This window comes from Chrysochloris asiatica, unplaced genomic scaffold (assembly GCF_000296735.1).
Source record: "Chrysochloris asiatica unplaced genomic scaffold, ChrAsi1.0 scaffold00042, whole genome shotgun sequence".
NCBI lineage: Eukaryota > Metazoa > Chordata > Mammalia > Afrosoricida > Chrysochloridae > Chrysochloris > Chrysochloris asiatica.
Window position 1 is genome coordinate 15,042,855 of NW_006408560.1, and position 14,461 is coordinate 15,057,315.

Genomic DNA, 14,461 nt, shown 5'->3' on the forward strand with positions numbered 1-14,461 from the left:
CCTTCTTGGTCCTGTATTCTGTGTTGTTCTCGGCAGAGCTCGTCACTACACTTCTACCCGATCCGCCATCTTTTTCCGGAATTCACCAGTGAGTTTGAATAGGGGTCCATAAAACTTTTGGAAACTCTGCCCCCATAACTATGGCTTGGTAACATGGATTCCATTATAGCTGTATCTCGCTCCACCTAACGATATCTATTAATAATCAGGACATGGAATATACTAGTACAAATCTAACAAAATTGGAAGTTGTCAAAGATGAAAGGAAATCCATATAAAAATGGATAACTCTAGGCATTAGTGAACTGAAATGGACTTGTAATGGCCATTTTGAATCTGACAATCTTATGGTTTCATATGCTGGGAATAATGAATTGAGCAGGTATAGAATCACCTTCATTATCAAAAGAACATTTCAGGATCTATCTTGAAGTACTGTGCTATCTGTGATTGGATAAGATCCATATGCCTGCAAGGAAGACCAATTAATACCACTATTATCCAAACTCACACACCAACCACTAAAGCCAGTTATAAAATTAGAGAATTATACCAACTTCTTCTGCCTGAAATTGACCAAACATGCAATCAGGATGCATTGATAGTTACTAGTGATTGAAATAAGAAGGTTGGAAACAGAGAGGAAGGGTCAGTAGTTGAAAAATATGGCCTTAGCAATAGAAATGATGCTGGAGATTAAATGATAGAATTTTGCAAGACCAATTATTTATTCATCGTAAATACCTTTTTTAAAGTACAAAAAAGGTGACTATACATATGGACCTCACTAGATGGAATGCACAGGAATCAAATGGACTACATCCTTGGGAAGAGATGGTCAAAAAGTTCAGTATCATCAGCCAAAAAAGGCCAGAGGCAAACTCTGGGACAGACTAACAGTTGCTCTTATACAGGTTCAAGCTGAAGCTGAAGAAATTAAAACAAGTCCACGGGAGCCAAAATATGGCTTTGAATGTATTCCCACCTGAATTTAGAGACCATCTCAAAGACAGATTGATACATTAGCCACTAATGACTATGACCAGAAGAGTTGTGGAATGACATGAAGAACATCATCTGTGAAGAAAGCAAAAGATTGGCATGGAGATATAGAGCAGCTGCGGGCTCTTGGCCCATGGACTGAGTGAGTGTGTCTGTGGGCAGGAGCCTAGCTTTCAGAATATGCCCTTAGGACATTTAAATGAATATATTTATTGTTGGTCTTGTAAATATATATATATATATATAGAGAGAGAGAGAGACTGCAAAGCCGTTTGAACTGCAAGGTCGGCAGTTGAAGCTCACCAGCTGCTCCTCAGAAACCCTATCTATAGAGGGTCGCTATGGGTTAGAACCAACTTGACAGCACTTAACACAACTATATAAATATATATATATATCATGATTACCCCTTTGGAATTAAAAAAAAAAAATTTCACCATAACTCTCTAACTGAGGTTTCTGCTTTGAATTTAACAAGCCCAGCAGATTCCCTCAGAAACCACTGTTTTGATTGGACTTTGTTCACTGAATTGTACTGGTAAATCCAAGACTCATCTTCAGTTACAGTTTGTTTCATAAAATTGTCAGTAGCTTTTATCTTGTTTAAAAGATTGATGGGAAGATCAGCTTTTTGAGCTAGTTGGTCTTCATGCAACACTTTTGGCACCCAGTGAGCCAAAAGGTTGCTGAGGACAAGATACTTAAAATGGAAAATTCTGAACTACATGAGATCCCAACCTCAGTAAATAGCACATCAGTGGTAATACTATGGTCTTCTTCCACCAGTTTCTGGACTTTAACCATAGTTTTTATTCATCAAGATTGGGAGTCTTCCCTCTCTTGGCTTATCTTTGAGATCTTTCTGACTTTCCTTAAACACTTGATCTATCTAAATGCTGTTGTTTTATGTGGGGCAACATTTCCATAAACTTGTTGCAAAGCTTCTATGATTTGGGAAGATTTCCACTTAAGTGTTTTCGAGTCAGTTCAGACATGAGAATCCCTTAAAAGAAAAGGATGCTTTTTGTGTCATGGGGAAAAATGATCCTGAGATCAGGGTTAATAACACATTTTTAACAAAACTTAAACGAGACTAAGAACCTTGGTGTGGCACTGTAGAATAAGCACTGGACTTCTGACTGCAAGGTCAGCAGTTCAAACCCACCAACCACTTTCAGAAGCCAGATATAGAGTTGCTATGAGTCAGAACCGACTCAGTGGCACTTAACAGCAACAACAAAACCTTTATTAAAATACTTGCTCCATCTAAAAGAGACGAAGACAAGTGTATTACTAAGAGAATTTGTATTACTGAGCAAATGGGTCACAGGGTTATGTTTGAATACATTTCGTTTGGAATAAACATGTGTGTATGAACTGGGGTGGGGGGGGCAGGGAGAAAGCAAAAGGTCATTGCAATGACAGGAAAGAAAGAAAAGACAAAAATGGATGTCAGAAAAGACTCTGAAACTTACTTTCTAGCTTAGAAGTTAAAGCAACTGGAAGAAAGGAGAAAGTAAAATAACTGAACAGAAAATTTCAAAGGGGAGATTAAGAAGACACAGTCAAATATTATAATGAAGTGTGCAAAGACCTGGAGTTAGAAAACCAAAAGGGAAGAACACACTTAACATTTCTCAAACTAAAAGAACTAAAGAAAAAAGTTAAGACCTTACTTGCAATATTGAAGGATTCTGTGGAGTCCTGGTATGGCACTGTAGGATAAATACTTAATAGCAAAGTTGTTTTGAATTGCAAGATCAGCAGTTCAAACTCACCAGTGGCTCCTTGGAAACCCTATCCAGGGGCACTATGATTCTGAACTGACTCAACATCACTTTACAACAACAACAATGAACAAAATATTGAATGATGCAGAAAACATCAAAAGAAAATGGAAGGATTACACAGAGTCACTGTATCTAAAAGAAATGGTCAATGTTCAACCATTTCAAGAGGTTGCATATGATCAAGAACCAATAGTACTGATGGAAGAATTCCAAGCACCACTGAAGGTATTGGCAAAAACACAACTTCAGGAACTGACGGAATATAAATTGAAATATTTCAACAAGTTGATGCAGCATTGGAGGCACTGACTCATCTATGCCAAGAAATTTGGAAGACAGCTACCTGGCCAACCATTGGAAGAGATCCATAATTGTACCCATTCTAAACAGAGGTGACCCAATGGAATGCAGAAATCATCGAACAATATCATTAATATCACACACATGCAAGTAAAATTTTGCTGAAGATCATTCAAAAACGATTGCAACAGTTCATCAACAGCGAACTCCCAGAGGTTCAAGCCAGATTTAGAAGAGGACATGGAATTAGGGTTGTCATTGCTGATGTCAGATATATCATGGCTGAAAGCAGAAAATACCAGAAAGTTGTGTGCTTGTGTTAAGTATGCAAAGGCTTTCATGACAAGCCATGGATAACATTGTGAAGAATAGGTATTCTAAAAATCTTAATTGTGCTCATGAGAAACCTTAACAAAGACCAAGAGACAATTGTTAGAACAGAACAAAGGGATACTGAATGGTTTTAAATCAGGAAAGTTGTGCACCAGTGTCATATTCTCTCACCATACTTATTCAGTCTGTATGCTGAACAAATAATCCAAGAAACTGGATTATATGAAGAAGATTATGGCATCAGAATTAGAGGAAGACTCATTAACACCCTCCGAAATGTAGATGATAAAACCTTGTTTGCTGGAATCCAAGAGGACTTAAAGTATTTACAGATGCATATCCAAGACTTCAGTATGGATTACACCTCAATGTAAAGAAAACAGAAATCCTCTAAATAACAATAAATACCACCATGATAAACAGAGAAAAGATTGAAGTTGTCAAAGACTTCATTTTGCTTGGCTCCACAATTGAAGCTGCAGTCAAGAAATCAAAGAACATATTATTGCATTAAGCAAATCTGCTGCAAAAGACCTCTTTAAAGTGTTTAAGGTCAAAGAAGTCAATTTGAGGACGGAAGTGTGCCTGACCCAAGCCATGGTATTTTTAATTGCCTCATATGCATGTGAAAGTTGTACAATGAATAAGGAAGAGAGGAAAGAATTGATGCATTTGAATTGTGGTGCTGGAGAAGAATATTAAAAATATCACGGGCTAAATGTATACCCTTGATTAATGTCTGAGCTAGGATGGCAACTTGTATCTGTTTCCTTTCACATATAATGACTTTCCTTCTGTATCAGTCTGTTTCAATCCCAGAGAGAATTTATGTTTATTGCATTCTCAAAAGAAGACCTGTGGGGTAAAGGAGGTTCAGTTGTAGCCACCACCTATCTGTCAGTGGATGTTTGCATATTGCTTTGATGCTGAACAGGTTTCAGCAGTACTTCCAAATTAAAATGGGCTAAGAAGAAAAGCCTGGTAACCTACTTCCGTATAGCAGCCAATGAAAATCTTATGGATAAAAATGGTCCAATCTGAAATTGATCATGATTGAGTAGCTAACGACAACAACAAAGATAAATAGAAACAAAATAACTAGAAAGTATCACTGATACAACAACAACAACAACAAACAAACAAACAAAAAAAACCCATGGACTGCTAGAAGAATAAACAAATCTGTGTTGGAAAAAGTACAACCAGAATGTACCATAAAAACCAGGATGTCTCTCATGTTTCAGACATGCTATCAGGAGAGAGCAGTCTCTGGAGAATGACATCATGCTTGGTAAATTGGACGATCAGTGAAAAATTGAAAGACCCCCAACAAGGTGGATTGACACAGTGGCTACAGCAATGGGCTCAATAATAACAATTTTGAGAATGGTGCAGGATCTAGCAGTGTTTTGTTCTGTTATGCATAGGATCACGTTAAGTTGAAACTGACTTGACAACATCTAACAAAATCAAGAAGAATGATCTGGCTGGGCTCTTTGGTTGGGGACCCTCAGTGTCAGTAACTTTAGGTCTTTTCTCTTGAGTCCCTAGATAGAATAGACTCTTCTAGTCTCCTACATGAAGGAAGATGGCCTGGCTCCCATGTTTGGGAGCAAGAAGTGAGTGGAGGGGGAGTCTCACTCAGCACAGAGTGTGGCTGCCTGCATTTAATCACTGTTTTCAGGATGGTTTTCACCCTTCACAGTACTGTTGTCCTCCATCCAAAACCTCTGTTTTATCTTCTCCGAGGACTAAACCTCCAGTCTTAGGCCACGGTGTGGAAAGGGCTGCCACCCACCTGTGTGGAACTGGGGGGGAAAAACTCCCTATTTAAACAAACCTTCAAATAATTTTCTTTATTTAGCCCCTAGTTAACCCTAATTCCAGAGGTAACTAGGTCATTAATTCATTAACTTTTAGAAATGCTGCCTTACAGATCAGGATGGTTTGGGGCTTCCCTAATACTGGCTTTAAATCCTGGTTTATTTCTCTCTCTCTTTTAATTTATATTCTTCCTTCCTTTCTTCTTTTGATTTTCCTCAGCTAAATCATTTATCTTTTGTTTTCCAGTTTCCAAACTATGGCTCTTTTGCCTCCTCTCCTATAGCCTTAAAAAAAAAAATCTCTTTGGGAGGAAGTAAGACTACGTGCATGTGCTCATTTCTAAAATCAAGATGAGATGTAGATGTTATTACCACACTTCACAGATGAGGAAGTTGAAACTCAGAGAAATAACATAACTTGTCTGAGGATGTAGCTTGAGATGACTGGCCTGGGGCTGATCCTAAGACCACGTTCTTGGATATAGAGGACAGAATCAGATGTCTCAGAGTCACAACATTCTGGGGCTGACAGGGCCTTTAGGGAACAACCAGACAAACTCCTTCATTTTAGGAGAAAGAAGAAAAAAAAAAAAAAATGGAGAAGGGATTTTCCCATAGTCATGTAGCAAGTCTATGCAAACCATGATGAGACAAACTTCCTGCTACACTAGACCTTTCTGTGCCATTCTTCATCCAGTCATTGACTTTGCAGACAGGTATTGAGTACTGACTGAGTGCCAGGCCCTAAACTAGGCACTGAGGCTGCACATGTGAGTAAAATAGGGCCCTTGCCTACCAAGATTCCTCACGCTGCTTCCTACTGGCCACCAGGCATCCTTGATGAAGATGATAATGAGAGTGAAAGTAACCACATACCCCACATCTATCATTTATTGAGTACTTATTTCTGGTCAAGCTCTATTCTTTCTACTTGCTCTTTATGCATTAGTACATTTCATTCTCACAGTAAGCCTATGAGGTTGTTGTTGTTGTTGTTAGGTGCCATAGAGTAGGTACCAACTCATAGCAACCTTAAGCACAGCAGAACCAAACACTGCCAGATCCTGGGCCAAGCTCACTACTGTTACCATGCTTGAGTCCATCTCATTGGAGGTCTTTCTCTTTTTCTCTGACCCTCCACCTTACCAAACATGATATCCTTCTCCAGTGACTGGTCCCTGCTGACAATATGTCTAAAGTATGAGAAATGAAGTTCGGTCATCTTGGCCTCTAAAGAGCACTCTGACTGCACTTCTTCCAAAACTGATCTATTGCTTCTTTTGGAAGCCCATGGCACTTTCAATATTCTCCTCCAACACCATAACTCAAAAGCATCAATTCTTCTACAGTCTTCTTTATTCACTGTCCAGCTTTCGCATGCCTATGAGGTTATTGAAAATATCATGGCTTGGGTCAGGGGCACCTTAGTCCTCAAGCTGACATCTTTGCTCTTCAATACTTTAAAAAGGTCTTGTGCAGCACATTTGCCTAATGCAATATGTCGTTTGATTTCTTGACTGCTGCTTCCATGAGTATTGATAGTTGATCCAAGAAGAATGAAGTCCTTGACAACTTCAGTCTTTTTTCCATTGATAAGAATGTTTATTGGTCCAGTGGTGAAGATTTTTGTTTTCTTGACATTGAGATGTAATCCATACCGAAGGCTGTGCTGTTTGATCTTCATTAGTAAATGTTTAAGTCCTCTTCAGTTTCAGCAAGCAAGGTTGTATCATCTGCATATCGTAGGTCTTCCTCCAATCTTGATGCCATATTTTTCTTCATAGAACCCAGCTTCTTGGATTATTTGTTCAGTATACAGGTTGAATAAGTATGGTTAAAGAATACAACCTTGTCAATCACCTTTCTTAATTTTAAACCATTCTGTGCTCCCATATTCTGTTCAAACAACTGCCTCTTGGTCCAGGTACAGATTCCTCATGAGCACAATTAAGTGTTTTGGAATACTCACACTTTGCAATGTTGTCCATAGCTTGTCATGATCCACACAATCAAAAGCCTTTGCGTAGTCAATAAAGCACAGGTAAACATCTTTCTGATATTCTCTGTTTTCAGCCAAGATCCATCGGACATCAGCAATGATATCCCTCATTCCACGGCCTCTTCTGAATCTGGCTTGAACCTCTGGAAGTTCTCTGTCAGTGTATGCTTGCAGCCATTTCTGTATTACCTTTAGTAAAACTTTACTCTCATGGGATATCAAAGAGATTGTCCAATGATTTAGCATTCCATTGGATCACTTCTCTTTGGAATGGGCACAAATACAGATCTCTTCCAATCAGTGGGCCAGATAGTTGTCTTCCAAATTTCTTGGCAGAGATGAGTGAGTGATTCTTGTACCACCTCACTTTCTTAAAAGATTTCAATTTTTATTCCATCAATTCCTGGTGCCTTGTTCTTTGCCAATTCTTGCAATGCACCTTGAACTTTCTCCTTCAGTATCATTGGCTCTTGATCATATACTACCTCTTGAAACAGCTGAACATTAACCATTTCCTTTTGGTACAGTGACTCTGTGTATTCCTTCCATCTTCTCTTGATGCTCTCTGCATCATTCAATAATTTGCCCAGAGAGCCTTTCAATAATGAAAAGTCGAGGCTTGAATTTTTTCTTTCAGTTCCCCCAGCTTGAGAAATGCTGGGCGTGTTCTTCCATTTTGGTTTTCTGATTCCAGATCTTTGCACATTTTGTTGTAATATTTGGATTTATTTTCTTGAGCTGATCTTTGAAATTTTCTGTTCAGCTCTTGTACCTCTTCATTTCTTCCATTTGCTTTAACATCTCTATGCTGGAGAGCAAGTTTCAGAGTCTCTAACATCCATTTTGACCTTTTCCTTCTTTCTTGTCTTCTTAATGACTTTTTGCTGTCTTCATTTATGATGTTCTTGATGTCATCCCACAACTCTTCTGGTCTTTGGTCTTTAGTGTTTAATGTATCAAATCTATTCTCCAGATGATCTCTAAATTCAGCTGGGATATATTCAAGGTCGTATTTTGGCTCTCGTGGACTTGTTTTCATTTTCTTCAACTTCAGTTTGAGTTTGCATATGAGTAATTGATGGTCTGTTCCATAGTCTGTCCCTGGCCTTGTTTTGACTGATGATATGGAGCTTTTCCATCGTCTCTTTTCGCAGGTGTAGCCAATTTGATTTCTGTGTATTCCGTGTGTATAGTCACCTCTTATGCTGTCTAAAGAAAGTATTTGAAATGAACAAATCATTGGTTTTGCAGATTTCTATCATGCGATCTCCAGCATCATTTCTATCACCAAGGCCATATTTTCCAACTAGTGATCCTTCCTCTTTGCTCCCAACCTTTGCATTCCAATCACCAGTAATGAACAATAAATCTTGATTGCATGTTTGATCAATTTCAGATTATAGAAGTTGGTAGAATTCTTCTATTTCTTCCTCACTGGCTTTAGTGGTTGGTGAGTAAATTTGAATAATAGTGGTATTAACTGGACTTCCCTGTAGGTGCATGGATACTATCCTATCACAGATAGCGTTGTGCCTCATCACTAATCTGGCTATGTTCTTTCTGACAATGAATGCAACACCATTCCTCTTCAATTTGTCGTTTCTGGCATAGTAAACCATGTGGTCATCAGATTCAAAATGGCTAATACCAGTCCATTCAGCTCACTAATGCCTAAGATATCAATGTTTATGTGTTCCATATAATTTTTGACAACTTCCCATTTTCCCAAATTCATACTTCATACATTCCATGTTCCAATTTTCAATGGATGTTTACAGCTGTTTCTCTTCATTTTGAGTTGTGCCCCATCAGCAAATGAAGGTCCCACGGGCTTTTCTCCCACAGGCTTGACTCCATTTTCATCATCAAAGTCAGCTGTACTTTGAGGAGGCAGCTCTTCCCTAGTCACATTTTTAGTACCTTCCAACCTGAGGGCCTCATTTCCCGGCCCTATATCTGACAGTGTTTCTCTGCTATTCATAAGGTTTTCAGTGACTAAATATTCAGAAGTAGTTCGTCACTCCTTCAATGGTAATATCCCCATTTCACAGTTGAGGAAATTGATGAGCAAAGGCTGGAAATCAAAGATAGACAGCCAAGAGCCTGAGGACTGCATGGTATAAGTCCTGAGAAAGGCAGGCAAAGAAAGACAGCAGAGTAGGAGGAAAGCAAGGGGTGAACTGCAAGAAAAGGGAGATTTGCTCTGACCTGCTTTCTTCCCCTTTCAGTGTTCCGTGGGCCCATCCTCCGATAAAGCCTTGACCTTCATGAAGGACCATTTCCTGATGGATGAGCAGGTGGTAGGGACACCTCTGCTGGTGAAGTATGGTGTAGAGTACACAAAACTTGCGGTGGAGACAGCCCAAGATCTGGAAGGGAACAGCCATCTGATCATGTACCTGGGCACCAGTGAGTACAGGACTCCTCTATACCCCTCAGAGGACTAGAACAGCAGGCTTCCACCCAGGCTGAGGAGGGAAACCTTTGAGTTTATTTATTCGTTTAAGCAATGGTTACAGAGCATCTACTATGTGCCTGGCATCCTGCTAGGCTCTAAAATACAGTGGGGATCAAAGCAACCAGTCACTACCTTTTTTGGGCATCAGTCTAGTGGAGGAGACAGACATTAGAGGTCTTTATGACTTTAGCAAGATGAGGGAAGCCAAGTTAGAGGGGCAAAGAGTGGGTGGGTAAAGGGAATCTGAAAGCAGCAAGTGTAGATATCACTCCTTTGGGAAGCTTTACTGTGAAGGGAAGAGAGGAATGAGTAATGACTAGGTTGGGGTGTGGGACCCTGCAAGGATTATTTTTTTGAAAGATGAGAGAGTAAAGATTCCATAGAGAGGGAGATAGTGAAGAGATGGGCAAGAGAGAGGATAATTGACAGATAAAGTAACTGAGGGAGCAAAAGGCAGGAGTCCAGAACCCAGGTGGAGGGACTGGACTGCCTTTGTGTGGAGGAAGGAAAGCCAGCACCTTCCTGGGATGGTAGTGAAGAGGGGTGACACCTGGTAGGTGTGTCAACTCATGGAACAGGAAGCCAAGGGAGCGTTCTCTATGAAGTAGGACCCATGGTTATAAGCTGGGAGTGAGGGGTGAGGAGAGAGCAGCAGATTCAGATAGTCATAAAGAGAGGGAGCGAGAGTCAACAGGAGGACCTGGAAGGATTACTAAACACATTGAGGGCCTCATTGAGGTGAATGACCATGAACTTCAGTGTAAGAAACCCATTAGCTTCATTCAGTCTTTTCAGGACATATTTATGGAGCACTTACTATGAACTAGAAGTCCCTATGTGTCACAAATGGTTAAGCATGCCACACTAACCAGAAGGTTGGCAATTTGAACCCACCCAGAGGTGCCCTACAAGACTGGCCTGGTGATCTGCCTTTGACAAGCCTTAAAAACCATACAAAACACAGTTCTACTCTGTACACATGGGGTTGCCATGAGTCAGAGTCAACTCACTGGCAACTGTTTGGTTCCTCCCAGCTCCCGAATGTGCTAGGAACAGTATCAGTCATGTAATCGGGTATACAGTAGTGAATAAAACTGAGGAAGATCCTGATTTTTATGGAGTGGGAGGAGACAGACAATAAACATACTGAATGAGAAACTTACATAATATGAGTTAGAGCAAGATGAAGGGGAAATAGGAATACCAGATAGGAAGGTTGCAGTTTTTTAAAAGAATGTCTTTGAGTCAAGACTTGATGGAGGTAGAGGGCAGGTGATATATTCTTTCTACAGAAGTGCTCAGAGGTTCTCTGCCCCTTGCCCAAGGGGAAAGTGGGCAATTGGATTCCTCCAGGGATGGAGTTTTGTCAGGCTATTGTAAAGGAGGAGCAAAGAATTTTAAGCCATTTACAACAGAGCCCCAGCTGCTGCCGTGGTAAAGAGTAAGTGGTCTGCCTGGTTTGTATCTATGCACATTAGACTTCAGAAGGAAGTTTCTGACAGCTGGGAAGGTTCTCTGGAGGCAGGAAGAGGGAAAAGGGGATCTGTGGACAGGTGAGAGGTCTCAGCTGTCTGTCTCCCCACAGCCACAGGATCACTCCATAAGGCGGTGGTAAGCAACAACAGCAGTGCTCACCTGGTGGAGGAGATCCAACTGTTCCCTGCCCCTGAGCCTGTTCGAAACCTACAGCTGGCTCCCACCCAGGTGGGAAGGGATCTGGCCATCAGATGGCTTTCCGGTGGGGCAAGGCCTTGGGGACCTGGGCCAGGTTGCCAGTTCTTTACTGGGTAGGGCACCCTGACACTCTTTGTCTCTGTTGCAGGGTGCAGTATTTGCAGGCTTCTCAGGTGGCATCCAAAGGGTGCCCCGAGCCAACTGTAGCGTCTATGAGAGCTGCGTGGACTGTGTCCTTGCCCGGGATCCCCACTGTGCCTGGGACCCCGAGTCCCGAACTTGCCGCCTCTTGTCCATCCCTGTCCCGTGAGTGCCAGTCCTTGGATGGTGGCTGAATGGCCTGCCGGGACCTTCTTATCCTGCTTTGCCAGTCACCCCAAGATTGCATCCTCCCAAGCAGTCTTGAAGCTATCCTGGGTTTCTCCTCCTTTCCTTCTCTGCCCTTCCTTGTCCCCCTCAACCCACCTGCTCCCCACTACATATCCTTTCCTTCCCTCTTCCTCTTCCCGCTTTTGCCTGCTTCAGAGGGATGCTTTTTGCTTTCCCTGGCCCCTCAGGAAGTCCTGGAAGCAAGACATAGAACGAGGAAACCCAGGATGGGCATGTGCCATCGGTCCCATGGGCAGGAGCAACCAGCCTAAGAGCCGTCCCCAGATCAGTGAGTGTGGTGCTAGGGGAGGCACAAAGGATTTGGAGGGTTTACGGGCTGAGCTGGGCATTTCTGCCTCCATTTCCTCCTCCCTCTTCTGTCCTTGCACCTGCCTAACTTGAGACCTGAGCCCCTGGAATGGAGAGATGGGTTTGGGTCCTGGCTGTTGGTTAGAGGGACAGGAATTCTAAGCTGGGGCCAAACTGGGACTCAGGTTGATGTTAGATTTGTCAAAGGCAGAGTTAGATGGGGTAGGTGTGAGGGATGAGGTAGGACTGGAGGTTGGTTTAGGGTCCAGACTCGGGACAGGGTTGAGATTGGGAGTTAAAATGCAAGGCAGGAAAAAAATAAGAAAGGTAGGAGAGTGAGAGAAAGAGCTGGGTTCCAACTATACGGTAGAGATTCTCTTGCCTTTCTTCCTCTCCCCTTCCTTAACTCTTTTACCCCTTTTCCTTCCACAGTTAAAGAAGTCCTGGCTGTCCCCAACTCCATCCTGGAACTCCCCTGCCCTCACCACTCAGCCTTGGCCTCCTATTGCTGGAGTCATGGGGCAGCAACAATCCCAGAAGCCTCTTCCACTGTCTACAATGGCTCCCTCTTGCTGCTACTGCGGGATGGGGCAGGGGGTCTCTATCAATGCTGGGCCACTGAGCATGGTTTCTCCTACCCTGTGGTCTCCTATTGGGTGGACAGCCAGGACCAGCCCTTGTCTCCGGACCCTGAACTGGCAGGCATTCCCCGGGAGCGTGTAGAGGCCCCATTGACCAGGGTTGGTGGTGGGGCTGCCCTGGCGGCCCAGCGGTCCTACTGGCCCCACTTCCTCACAGTCACTGTGCTCCTTGCATTAGTACTCTCTGGAGCCCTCATCTTCCTCCTTGCCTCTCCTCTGGGAGCACTCCGAGCTCGGGGAAAGGTCCAGGGCTGTGGGACCCTGCCCCTGCCCCCTGGGGAGAAGGCCCCACTAAGCAGGGAGCAGCCCCTCAAGCTTCCCAAGGAACACAGGACCTCTGCCAGTAATGTGGACGCTGACAACAACCACCTGGGCACTGAGGTGGCATAAATTCTGTGGATACAGACTGGGGCTATTGGATAGGGTGCCTGGCCTTGTTGGCTGGGGACCCACAGCAATGCAGCCCTGATCAGAGTGGAAGTAGCACAAAAGACCACCTTCCTCTTCCTCCCATGAGGAGGAGCTTCTCTTGCCACTCTGTGGTACTGATAGCTCCCAGCGGGGTGGCGCACAGTGACGTGACTCCCCCCTGGGACACCCATCTACCAAGCACATGGAGCATAGGCTCTCTATGCACCCTGGATCCAGGCTGAGGAGGATCTAGAAAGGACCCTTCAGTTCTGATCGTTCCGGGAATCCTCCAGGACATACTGCTCCAGGAGGACCTAGATTACCTGACTGTTCCAGGACCCTGTGATAGTAAAGCACCAACCTAAACAACCATCATGAGATACTCCTGGAGACTCGATTCTGAAAGCAGCTGCCACTTTGGACACCAACATTTCCCTCTCTTAGGGGTCTCAGGTTCTTCAGGGAACTGCCCCTTGCTGCTTCCTTTACCAAACCACTGACTCCCAGGAAGTCTTTTCTGGAGTCTGATCACCTCTCTTCCTGCTCTATTCAGGGCAGGTTTTGAGCCCTTCTGCCCTGGCTTGAATGGCATGGGTAAGCTGAGCCTTGTTCACGTCTTTACCCTTGACTTCTGTTCTCCTCTCCCCTTTCCTTTGTTTTGAGATTCAGAAAACTGCTTGTCACAAACAGTTTATTTTTTATTAAAAGACAAACTTATGACTTGTGCTGTTTTGTCAGGACAGCTAACAACTGTGGGGATATGAGGGGAGCAAGCTGTTTGAGCACATCAGTGGGAAGGTGGTCTAAGTTTGTGGAATTACTATTCTCTCGAACTCTGGACCACCTCATCTACTCTGCCTGTTCCCCATCCAGAACCAGCCCTTCAGCCCCTCCGTTCCAGAAGCCGTTAGAGAGTGACTCAAACGCTGTCTTTTGGGCTGACCACAGGATTATGCTGACCAGACTCACTCCATCTCACTAACTCCCAGGTGGTGGCCCCCATCCTTGCTGTCCCATTTTCCCATACTTCTCCCCACTGCAATAGTTGGCTTCAACGCTTAGTGAACTGAATTTATAAAAATACCATGTAGTCACCCCGATCCTGGTGTGGACGAACCCTCTGTTCACACCCCCAAACTGCCTTTCCTCTCCCTGCTTCCACCAAGGTTTGGCAATGTCTGCCCCTCCCATCCTGCCACCTCTAAAATCTGTGAGTTAATCTGGCCTCCACTTCCTCATCTTTTACTTCCTGTGTCACCTGTCTCTTTTTCATCCACTCACATGTGTGAGTGTGCTCACATGTTCTCCATATGAAAATCAAAACAATAACCCTTCCTGCACCTCCACCTGTC

At 43.2% G+C, this 14,461-nt stretch overlaps 1 protein-coding gene across 1 annotated transcript in view; it reads left to right on the forward strand.

Annotated features, from left to right (window-relative positions):
• The window catches only part of SEMA4A (sema domain, immunoglobulin domain (Ig), transmembrane domain (TM) and short cytoplasmic domain, (semaphorin) 4A), a 26,994-nt gene extending 13,906 nt beyond the window's left edge, over positions 1–13,088 (forward strand). Inside the window, exons 10-14 of the mRNA XM_006861583.1 lie at positions 9,476–9,656; positions 11,291–11,409; positions 11,528–11,685; positions 11,937–12,037; positions 12,490–13,088. Coding sequence (XP_006861645.1) covers positions 9,476–9,656; positions 11,291–11,409; positions 11,528–11,685; positions 11,937–12,037; positions 12,490–13,088 — 1,158 coding nt within the window. The remainder of the gene's footprint in view (positions 1–9,475; positions 9,657–11,290; positions 11,410–11,527; positions 11,686–11,936; positions 12,038–12,489) is intronic.
• Positions 13,089–14,461: the final 1,373 nt, after the last annotated feature.